Source organism: Periplaneta americana, chromosome 5 (genome assembly GCF_040183065.1).
Source record: "Periplaneta americana isolate PAMFEO1 chromosome 5, P.americana_PAMFEO1_priV1, whole genome shotgun sequence".
Lineage (NCBI taxonomy): Eukaryota > Metazoa > Arthropoda > Insecta > Blattodea > Blattidae > Periplaneta > Periplaneta americana.
This window is the reverse complement of record NC_091121.1, coordinates 20,267,240-20,279,775: the sequence shown is the minus strand read 5'-3', so window position 1 is coordinate 20,279,775 and position 12,536 is coordinate 20,267,240. Positions and strand designations below refer to the sequence as shown.

General features: G+C 33.8%; 1 protein-coding gene across 4 annotated transcripts in view; it reads left to right on the top strand.

Annotated features, from left to right (window-relative positions):
- Positions 1–11,160, top strand: part of Pli (E3 ubiquitin-protein ligase pellino) — a 513,023-nt gene extending 501,863 nt beyond the window's left edge. For all 4 annotated transcript variants that reach the window (XM_069825471.1, XM_069825470.1, XM_069825469.1 and 1 more), the window contains 2 exons: positions 183–298; positions 392–11,160. In XM_069825471.1, the coding sequence (XP_069681572.1) occupies positions 183–298; positions 392–518 (243 nt within the window). In that variant the 3' untranslated portion in view covers positions 519–11,160. The remainder of the gene's footprint in view (positions 1–182; positions 299–391) is intronic.
- The last annotated feature ends 1,376 nt before the right edge of the window (positions 11,161–12,536 follow it).

The window sequence follows — 12,536 nt, the reverse complement described above, 5'->3', positions numbered from 1 at the left end:
TGCAATGTTTGTTGTTGCAACCAATAGCAGTTGTTAAATTTGTGAATGTTTTAACATGTTTCACCAGATTGCTTCTGGTGAAACATGCTTTCAATATTTGAATACATTTGTATTCTTTTTATAAAGCGTAGTTCAGTATGTAGTAGGCTATTTCATCATCGACATAATATGTATCTTTGCAGATGGGACCTGTGGTTAAGTTGTGCATGGGAATTGAACCAGCATTCTATGTAGATGCTGGACCACCAACATTTGCTTTCAACCCTTGTGGTCATATGGCCACAGAGAAAACAGTGAAGTAAGTACAAGTGATGTCACATATGTATTCCTTGATTACATTATTGTGAAATTGAAGTGCACTAACCGAAATACATTGATGTTTACTCACCAGATATTGGGCCAACGTTGCAATTCCTCACGGCACGAATGGCTTCGATGCAGTTTGTCCCTTCTGTGCTACACCGCTAGTCGGTTGTCCAGGCTATGTCCGCCTTATTTTCCAGGATAACGTCGATTGAAAGACGGACGTAAGGTGTCCTTTGTCTTTAATTATAAGCTCAAACAACTTTTGAGCGGATTTTTATTTATTGCCTAATACGGCATCACAATATGTGCAATGCCTTAAGGACAAACTTACTAATTGCCTTATTAATTTGAAACTGAAACAAGAATATATTGAGGCGTGGTGTGTCTTGTTTGAAAATAATTTGAAAGCACTTATTGATTAAAGTGTTTTATTTGAATTTTCCCAACCCTGCCCCAGATAAATAATGGAAAGTTCATAATAAGGATTTGAGCTAAAAGACTGTTTAGATGTAAGAAAGAACATTATTTAGTGATTGGAAAACGAAGTGTTTTTATTAAAAAACAGTTGGTCGGTGTGTAGGGTCGCCCCTATGCATATGTTTGTGTTGTCAAGTCCTTTTGTGTGTAGTTCGGGGCCGGAGTTCCTCCTGCATCCTCTGTATCGTTTAATCTGAGTTGGAGTAGTTAGATAATTTAACACATATTATTGCTTCTTAAGCTGGCATCTAGACCATGACGTCTCGGCTTGCACCCAATAGCAATAGCTTTCCTCAGATACAAGGCTGCAGTTGGAAAACTTCTCCAGGAGGTGAGCTGGGAAGGAGCAATATTTGGTAACTGTATTGTTAAATTTGCTTTGAACTTCAGTTAAGTCGAAAAAAAAAAAAAGTGAATTACCTTCTTTTTATGTGTATGACATGCATTGTCCACTGTGAGTTATAGTTTGTAAGTTGCTTTATTAGGATCTTATCCCTGAGTACTGTAAAGTGTTGACTATTTATGATTGCGTCTATCACTGAGAATAGAAAGCAGCTGAAACACACAAATACATAAATATAAACTCATAGCATACGGTTACAGTTTATTCAATTTCAGATTACCGACAAAGTTGTTCTTATAAAATGGACAACCTCATGTATATAGACCAAGGTTCCTTTCATGAAGCAAACTTCATATTTTAACTTTTTTTTATTGGTTTGGTGTTTTGAGCAGGAACTGAAATCGTAATTTAAAAGATGTTCATTATATAATTTATTGTCCCTGCTCAGTTATCATTTCTTGCTGTGTGCGAAACAATTGCTCAGTTAATTTTATGAGATTATGTATTATTTATCTGGTAGGCATTAAGACTCGTACTGTAGCATCTGTGATATCCATAAGGAATTGCCCTTACTGTGAAGGAATCCGAGATTGTTCCCTTAATCTGTTGCACAGGTTGAAACATAGTTCCCATATTGCTAGTTTTCAAAGAATTTAAGTACGTACAGAATTATTCTAGGATACTGAAGAAAGAAATATTAATGATGCTGGAAATGCAAATCAAAAGATTTTTAAACGATTTTTAAATGTTGTGCTATATCTATAAGCTTTAATGCAATCTTCCATCCATGCAAGGACTTTGTACAATCCCTTTACTGACATGAACTGTGCAATTCATCAGCAAGAAATTGATGCATTGGTGAAGTTCTCGGAAATAAACTGATGCCTTAATGACGTATTTGTTCTCTTCTCTCACAGAGGTATGTCATCCATTCTTCATTAATGAAAACTTCTAAATGTTTTGCAATAATTGAAGCTCATTAAATAAAATTGCTTATGTTTTTAAAGTGTACTTGTACGGCAACTCGTTTAGAGATCTGTTTTTACTTTCATATATTTCAGAGTATGTGAATATGTATTATGATTTCATTCTTGTGAATTGAAAGAGGCCATAGACGCTAGCTGAGTTGTGGTCATGATTTTACGCAGTTTAATGAAAACATTGCAGTTTTGAGGCAGAAGCGTGTGACCATTTACTTTCATCTCTGTTTCATTGATAAATGTCGGAAGAGATTATGAGAATGCTGTTGGGAAGTTTAAAATCGACCCTAGATCGTAATTCTCATATTTGTATACAAGTTAATTTCTTTCATAGCATGAAAGTAAGATTTGTTTTATTTTATTTTGTTTTGTTTTGTTTATACTTTGTATGTAGGATAGTTTTTTTTTTTTTAATTATTATTACTTCACTATCTTCAAAATATTTTCAACTTAGTTCGAAGCAAGTAATGCAGTCAAGGACCTTGGTCTTTTTATTCTTTTGAATTATATGCTTGATTGTTCATGCATAACATCATCAAAATCTTTATTTTCAATGCAGAAGAACAAATTTATGTTACACATTAGAACCTCTATTATCCGTGCTAATGAAGGGAGTGGACTGTGTGGTTAATCGAAAAAATTTGATAATATTTTAATAAATTAAGTGCATAATACAGTTTCATAATTACCTCCGTGGTGTTTGTTCTTTCTAACATGCTAGGTGGTGAATTAGAAGTTGACTCATTTAAGTCTTCTTGTCAGTGATGGATTTTTAAGGGCCAAGGAAATTTCTTGCATTTCCTATTTGCGGAAAGATGGGAATAGTATAGATCTCAATTGTGGATTTACATACTTTATAGACTGTCATTTTTCATTAAATTGCGCACAGTTGTAACATCAATGTCGTATTCTGATGCAAGATGAGCCACAGTTTTCCTTTTTCCAAATTGTTCAATTATTTGCACTTTTTTCGATACTCATCAAACATATTTTCTTTTGACATTCATAGAAGACGTTTTGCATAGAAGTTACACAGTACGGGCACTGGAATAGTAGGACAAGACTGAATGATGCACGGGTTTGCTATAAAGTGCAGAAGTTCTTGGGGAAAACACCTACAAGTAAAGGCTGGTTCACAATAAACCGGGAATGAGAACCAGAGTGAAAACGAGAAGCAGAGAACGTGAATATGACAATTTTTGATTCACAATAAACCAAGAACATAGACGACTATGCATATCGATATGCATGTCAATAATGATATGTAAAGTCGATATTACGCATTCTGATGTTATTTGTTTATAATTGGCCAATGGCGTTCTCTCATGAGTACAAGGCAGCCAACATAAACACAGGTTTACCAACTTCAAAATTTCAACGGTACTATAAATATGCCCATGCATCTTTATTATCACAACCTATTTTAAGTCTACCATAATGTAAAATAATTAGAGAAGAAACATTTGTAACAGAACAAAAATGAACACAACAGTAGTCATTGAATTGAAGCATGAATATGTAGTATGTAATACAACCAATACAGTAATAAAATATAATTCACTTACGATCGGTGTTCAAAGATGCAGCTATTAAAAGCCACGTATTGTCCTTCATTTTCTCATCTTTATACGAGGTGCGCCGCTTATCATAAACGTGAGGATTTTCCTCAACATTCAATATTAGAATCTCATCAAATAAAACTTGCTTCATGATGCACAGCACAGAACAAAATAATGCATAGGTTATGTCACGGTCTTCTTGCTACAAAATATATGACGACAAAATAGCTTTTAGATGGCAATAGAATGAATCTGGTGGGCTGTGATCGGAAACGTGAACGCCAAAGTTGAAACTTGGCCAACTCTCCGTTCCCGATCCCGGGCTCCGGCAGGCTTTTCGTTAATTGTGAATGCTCACATTTAAATGTACACATTTTAACAATTTTACAGTTTTCGTTTTCGTTCAGATTCTCGTTTCCGGTTTATTGTGAACCAGCCTTAATTGCTCTTATTGCCAGCAGCAGCAATACTGTGCAAGGGTAAAGATTTGTAATAATACACTCTAGAAAAATACGTATAATGTAAGGTACTGTACAGTGCTACACATTTCTTTCCTGCAGCAGAAAAAAAAAAAGAATGAAAGAAAGAAAGTTGGATAACCCGCCGATCGGTTAATAGGGTGACGGATAATCGGAGGTTCATTGTAGATATTAAGTAAAGTGGGAAATACAACACTGCTGAAAATGTTAAAAGATCTCTGTAAAGCAACTCACAGAACATTCAGTTTCTTTATTATAAAGTCACGTTTTCATTTATTAGTTTTTGATCTCAAATACATTAATCCACAGCTGAAATCAGGTTCTTCTTACACAAGAGAAGGTGATCGAAACTTTTGAAGCTCAGAATAGAGGATATCAGATTTCTTCACAAACTGATATTTGCTGTATGTTATAATTCAGACATTTTATGATGATAATGAAAGTTCAAAGGGATGTTGCACTGCATGAAGTATTGTAAATTAGTTTCCAGTTATTTAAATTAAGAATTTTAATTTAAGTAATTCCTCTAACAGTTGACAGTTTGGATCAAGAAGGAGCTTAATGGTGAAGAGTTACTTTTTTGATACTGAAGAACATGCAATCTGAAAATTGTAGATTATTTTGAAAGCAAAATTACAGCAGTGAAAACTATTTTGATTACAGTATAGGAAAAAAATAGATTTTTGAGTGTGACGCAGGTATAAAAGAGATAAGTACCATTTTAGAGAAGTGTGGTCACAAAATATATCGCTGATTGTACAGCTCTGTGGAAAATATCGTAGCTGAACCATCAAGTGGAGCATATAGAGTAGCAGATGGGTAAGACTTGGACAAAACCATATTGGTGCCACATTCTAGAAGGTCACTATCATATCTTGCTGTTATGTGCTGTAAAATTTCTATGTATCGTTAAACAACTGTTAAGTATTAAGTGAAAATGTATATGTTGCCATAAAATTTACGTAATTGCTATTTTGCGAATAGAAGCTTCAGTGTAAAAGAGAGCAAAATTCTACTAACATGAATCTCAGGGGCACGAGTTTTTTTTTTTTTTTGGGATAGGTCTTCTCCATATTAGTATTACTGTACAGAGTACATGATATTGGTAGGTAAATTTTTTTAGGAAGTACGTGTCCTGAAAAAAGTAATGTGTGGAGAGGTGACACTGTACAGCATGGTGCAAATAAGAGCAATTAGTAACTGTCCGAAAACAAATAAGAGAACTCGTCTCATGTAAGACTGACTCATCACTCTTTATGGGTAGTTCATATTTGACGTCTTGTTTAAAATAAAATTAAAAGAAAACATATATTGAGTTTGTAAAGGGTGCGGCAAAACATCCTCCCTAATTTAAAGTTTAAATAAAAAACAGATGGATCAAAATAAGGAAACTGTATTAATATGAACTGTATCTAAACAGTGGGAAATTTAAGTTTACATGCGTTGCCATAGAGATATCAAATGTCATGGGCAAAACAACAAGAATTGAATAGGACATTGAATACACGGAATTTACATTCAATTAGTGCAAATTGTAATCTGTAACAAATTCCAACTATGCCGAGGACGGATGAAGGACGTGCTTACACTGTGGTATCGTTTCTGGTAAGTGGCAATTCTGTTGTCGCTGCTCAGACGTTTCCCGGACGCTTAATTTCTTCACATGGCGACGTCCCCTGGCCAGCACGATCACCAGACCTTGCACCCTGCGATTTTTTTTCTATGGGGACATCTTAAGGCTGAGGTGTTCAAACATCGGCCGAGGACTTTTCCAGACCTAAGAAATGCAATACAGGAAGAAATTGGACTTATTCCTCAAGAAATGCTAGTTAGAGTGATTCAGAATTTCCGAAGTCGCATTCAACAATGCATTGATAGTGAAGGACACCACATGAGAGACACGTTATTCAAAAAATGAAAAATTCCCACTGTTATGATACTGTCCTTATTAATAAAGTTTCCTTATTTTGATCCATCTGTTTTTTATTTAAATTTTAAATTAGGGAGTATGTTTTGCCGCACCCTTTACTTCAAATACGTAGATCGAGAATCTGTATAATTTCATGAGGTGCTGATTGTTATGTGCTCAATGTATGTCCTTGTATTATAATAATGTGGATTTTCTGTAATAACTAATCCAATAGGATGAACATGTCTTAACATACAACTTCGATATTGGAAGAGTTTTTGTCAAATGTTGTTGTCATCGATTTTTGTTACTGGAAATCATATGAAATTAATTTTTAAGAAAACATGTTCATATAAAGTACTGGAAACAATTGTCCAGTAACACTAAGAGTTTGTAATTTTTATTGTAAATTGTAAATAAGTTAAAAGACTGGGATTTACAGTAGCTCTGAATTCAGATGGAACTGATATATTCTAGTCATTAGCTTAGTAAACATGGTGTTAAGAATATAAGTCAGAAGTAATTTACCTTCCTTCAAGGTTTTATTTAACACAAAGCAACATAAGTTGTAGAAGTCTACAATAGACAAGATAGATAACAATGTACATAGAAACAAAAGAACTCATGGAAATATTGGTATATATATGTGATTCGGTTCAGATCCCTTTTGTGCAGGAGGCTTTAGTTCGATGGGGTGAGGTTTCCAATAACTCTGATCTTCCGTCTTCTCCAGCGGTTCAAAAGAATTGGGATGAAATACTAATCTCTCTTGTTAAGGAGTCCCTTCAGTCATCTTTTTCTTCAGATACAGATCGTGCTCGTTTTCTGGCTCTCCAACAAAATGTTTCAGGATCTTGGCTTCATGCAATTCCTTCCCCTAACATCGGTACCTTTATGGATCCCAGATCCTTTAAAGTTTCCGTGGCTTTATGCCTCGGTTGCAAAATCTGTCACATTCATAAATGTATCTGTGGCAATATTGTAGATTCTTATGGCCACCATGCCTTAAGTTGTGTCATGAGTAAGGGGCGTCTTTCTCGTCATTCATCGCTCAATGACATCATTAAAAGAGCATTAACATCCTCAGGGGTTTCATCCATCTTAGAACCTTCCGGGATCAGCCGTTCAGACGGCAAGAGACTCGATGGTCTGACTCTAGTCCCGTGGCGTGTAGGCAAATCCTTAATTTGGGATTCCACATGTGTGGATACACTGGCCCCTTCTCATCTGTCTTCAACCTCTAAGACACCAGGATCTGCAGCAGAAAGCGTCGCTGTCAGTAAACACCATAAATATAAACATCTTGCAGATAATTATATTTTTGTCCCTTTTGCGGTTGAAACGTTTGGATCATGGTGTAGTGAAGCCAAAGCTCTCATCTCCACCATAGGCAGAAGTTTAGTGCAGCTTTCTGGGGACCCTCGAAGCAGTCAATATCTACGTCAGCGCATTGGTATCGGTAATGCTACAAGTATTCTTGCATCCTTCCGTGAGTCGTCTTATTTAGATGAAATTTTCTTCCTTTAATTATTCAATTTATTTGTATTTTATTATAAAAAAAATTTGTATATTGTTAAAGGAGTCCGAGTAAAGAGATTGAACATCAAAGAGAAGCCAGTTCATATCACATGGTATAAAGATACAGCTTTTTTCCCCAAAACTTCTCGTAACGTTTCTTTGTAAAACAAACTACATTGAGAAGAGAGACCAGATCAGAATAACATAAAGTAAGATGCTCAAAAACTTGCAAATTGCAAGTGAAAGAGTAGCATATCACATTGAGTTGCAGTGTTGTTTTCCAGAGGTTGTACACGTCACTGCCGCAATTGGGAAAAATATAATACAGTGTCAGTATAATTTTTATTTTAAATTTTATTTTATTTTTATTTTAATTTTGGAACAGATGCATTATAGGACCCGCCCCGAGTATTCCATAGTATCAATTATATATTGTATATTTCCGATTATTATATCAAGTATGCCATCTTAACAATACTAAATACATAGTACTATAAACATGTATAATTTAATAAAACCAACAATAATGATATTAAGCTCATATTAGTCACCTTTGTTATACAATATATTAAATTTTGTTCAAAATAAAGTTAAAGAAACAAACCAAAGCTAAACTTTAAACACAGTAACATTAAACTTTCAAACAGTACAACATTAGTATTAATACAACAATAAAATTAAGTTCATATTAGTCATCTTTATGATATATTATAAAATACTAATTCTACTCAATTTATACTGCATTTTTGGTCCAGGCAAAATACTACTCTTTCACAAAAACACATTTTTACTAGCATTTTCCTTGGACCAAAGAATTAAAAACAAAATTGGTGTAAAATTAGCATTTTACCATGGACTTTACTGGAGATGTTCCGTTTCATCTTCTCTGTTATCCGAGTGATTTCACAAAGTGCTCCGATACGGTGTTCCTGTGTCTATCATGTAATACCTTGTAATTTCCAATGACATCTCCACAGGAGTTCATCTCGTTTACTTTTAAATTTCTTCAGTCTCATCCCAGGATTGCATGTTTCGCAAAACATTTCACTCCTAAGTAAACCATATTCGCATAGAAAAACCATAAACATAGCCTACATGTCTTTATTCATGGATAAAGCTACTAAACAGTTTACAACTTATTTATAATTCCATCATTTCCATTTCAAGGTCTACATTTTTAAATCAAGAGGGAGAATTTGATCCACTTCTTTTTTATATTTAACTATAGCATTCGAAATTTCCGCCATGATTATGATCAAACTAATTTACAACAATATTGATTCGTTGGCAACATAATGAAAACAATATATATCGATCATTTAATTGATCGAAATGCAACTTCCGTTGACCTTTTTTTTTGTGCCTTAGCATATTTTTATATTTAGGGTGGGTCCTATAATGCATCTGTTCCTTAATTTTTAATATCATGTAATGCGGGAGACTTGTGGCTATTGTAACAACAATAATGTTTTACCAACGTTATAGGACTTGTCTTGTATTTCCCCCACTATCCCGAGCTGATAAATGAGAAATGATGATGAAGGGGCAATGAGAAAAAAGGAGTCGAATCGTGGCCCTTGAAATTGGTACTATGCCAGCATTCGCCTGGAGGGACGTGGGAAACCATGAAAAACCCAAGTTAGGATAGCAAGTCCCTGGGATCTAACCCTGGACCTCCCGAATCAACGGTGGAATGATAACCATCACACTACTGTGCTCGGTTCTAATTTAATTTAGTACTAAATAATATTGTTATGTACCTAGACATATAAACTGGTGCTCAGAGAAGACCGACATGCACGTTGAACTAGGTCATAGAGTAAGATTGTGAAAGTTTATTTTGTAGACCGATATGTGAATATAATTTGCCATATTATTAGAGTCTTGTATTTACATTCAGTCAAAAGTACACATTTATCAGGTGAATAGGAATATTTTCTTTTCAGTGAGTACATAAAATATTTATTCCTTTTGAAACATCGTGTTTGATGCACGATTATTTCTCAGAACAATGGCGACTGGGAGTAATTCCAGATGAATCTAAGTTGTTCAGAAATAAGGCGAAAACTTCATAAGTTTCAGGCTCTATTTCTGTAAAAATTTCCAATTCTAACATGCAATTGTACTTTCTTATAGTAGACATATTGAAAGGAAAAAACTGTGTAATCTCACCTGATGGATATTTCCACGAGTTCTTTGATTATATTTTGCAGAGAACAGTGTGTTAATCCTTTACATTTTAGAAATAAGATGATACCGATGTCATGAAGGTAAAGTTGTTATATAGGTAGAATGATAACTTACAAGAGAAAGTGAAGTGTTAACTCATGGAATTGTAATATTTATACATCTTGTAATATTTAGCCTTTATTCCTTACTTCGGGGAATAGTTAGTGTAAATATTAATCATAACAGAATTTTTTTTTCTGCTAGTAATTCAGTTATGAAACGCGATTTTTCATTTGTAATATTCAGAGGTAGTATTTTTTATTATGAATTTGCTTGGACAAGGCAGTTGCTTACATTTGTTTATTTAAAACATAAAAAGAAAACAGAAGTTTGCCATATGACAAATGAATTTACAGTTAAAACATGTTTAAACAGATGGTACATATAGAAGATAATGTTGTTACGTGAAATAGGTTTCAGTTTACTAATTACTAATAGTCTTATTACTAAAGTCTTCATTTCGTGAATTTGAATTTTCTGTGATTGAAACATATCGATCTCAGTCCTTCAATTTACAATAAATTGTACAAATAGCCTATGTTAAAGTTTTTAACTCAAAGAATTTAAAAATGTAAATTCTGCGAATGTTCAAGGATATGACTTTTCAGCACCTCATGTACTCATGGAATATTGTTTACTGTAGCTTGCTGTCTGTAATGATTTATGGAGTTAGTCATAGAAGGACCCAGTTGTGAAAAATCAAAATGTTAAATAAAAACGTTGGAAATTTAGAATGGCTAACAAGCATTCCCATGAATTATTAAATTATTTCCTTAGGGAGGTAATATTCTAGATCCTCCCTAGGTCGATACTGTTTATTGTAATATGTGATGTGGTAAATTTAGCATCAGTGTGTCGATATTACACATTTGACTACCTATAAAGACTTGTATGGAGTCTGGATTACTTAAGAGTATCAAAATGTTTAAGGAATATAATGTGGCCTGATTACTTGTCATGAAGCTGGTAGAAGCACTGATGAAAACTGTGTCACACACTCTGTGCTAGGCAACTGTGTGAGGAAAACTGAATGATTTTTGTTTTAACTTCCTGTTTTTATTTCAAATTATCTATAATCTCAATATAATATATTCAAAGGCACCAGATAACATAATAAGGTTTTGAGTGCATTTTGTAAAAATTAAAAATAAGATATTTTTCACATGATTCATAAAAAACACTATTTAATTATGAGATGAGGGGGCAGAAAGAGTAAGGATTTATCGTAGTTGCCATATTGAGTTTCAGAAGCAATTGTATCATAAATGTACAGAAAAGTGACCATTAGTGATATTTATTATTGTATGGTTTTACGAATAATACACATGCTTCAATAAAAGTTGGACATGAAAAAAATCTATGTTCTTAAAGGTTAGGTCTTTTATTCAAGCTCATTCTGGGCCTTGAACTGAAGGCTGTATAGAGTATTTCATACCGTACGTGACATACTTCAAGACAGATTAGAAGACTTTAGAGAAGCGTCATTAAATATAAAAAATATCGTAATATTTATCTTAATTTTCACGTCTGTGAGTTAAAAATTTTTCTTAAAATATGACTAGTAGTAATGAAATGATTTCCTTTTAACCATTATGGGAGGATGTTATTCCGATGAAATTCTTTAACGAAAACAAGTGATTTAAACTATTATCTATGGATTACTTCGAATGATAGAAATCGTTGGGTTTGCAACTGGGACTGAGACCATCGTACGGAATAACTTTTGTTTGATTTATTTGTGTGATACCTATTATAGATGGCTATGGAACAAATAGGATTTAATGCAGTGGCTAATAAATACTTCTGATTCTGTATTAAAACAATCGGAAGTTATTTGTCAGGAGGTAAAATCGCGTTCAAAATAAAATATGTATGCTTTGAAAGTTATATTTAATAGCGGGATGTGTTGGTACATTAACAATTTTGAGTTAGAATTAATAACCTTATATTATTAATATTTATACAATAAGTCTTGAAGTATGGTAGACGAGTTGTGAAATTCTTTAATGTGTAAATGTTAGACAGCCTCTCCTCCTAGATGTTTTGTGTCATAAACCCGACCATATTCTCCAATTCGTCACTAACCATACTATGTGGGATGTGAACCTTCCAACCACCAATTTCCTGCTCATGTAGACGGGCTGTGTGTACTTGTATTAACGTCTGGTGCAGGTTATGGTACTCCCAATATCTTAGAAGACATCACTTCAGAGTAGGGATGGGCAAAATTTGACTACATAAAAATGGAATTGTGTGCAAAAAGGTTTTCTCATAGAAATGAGATTAAAACAGTAATAGCAGTCTGCTTTTCTAGGGCAAGTGCAGTAAGCTAATAGAATGCAAAGCACCTAGAATAAGAGGCAGATGGGCCTTCGTTAGGGAAAAAAAATCAATAAAATCTGTTTTTGCCCATCCCTGTTTTAGCAGATTTTGTAACTCTAATATTATGCACCACACTTGAATTATGTTTCATTAAGGAAATATTTCTTGAATCTAATTACTGTAAGCTGTCCATAATACTTCTTTAACACATATCTGCCTAGTGTTGCATTTTCGCAACAGTCTGCATTAGCTATTTTTCTGCAAAAATGCAAAGGAATGAATTACAAAATTAACTTTTATTTAATTGCTGTGTATACTAGAAAAATCAAAGGAGCCTGCAGCACAATAATTAACTTCCATTTCAATTTCATGTGGCGGTGGAAAAATTATGAAAATATTCAACAAAAAAAAAAA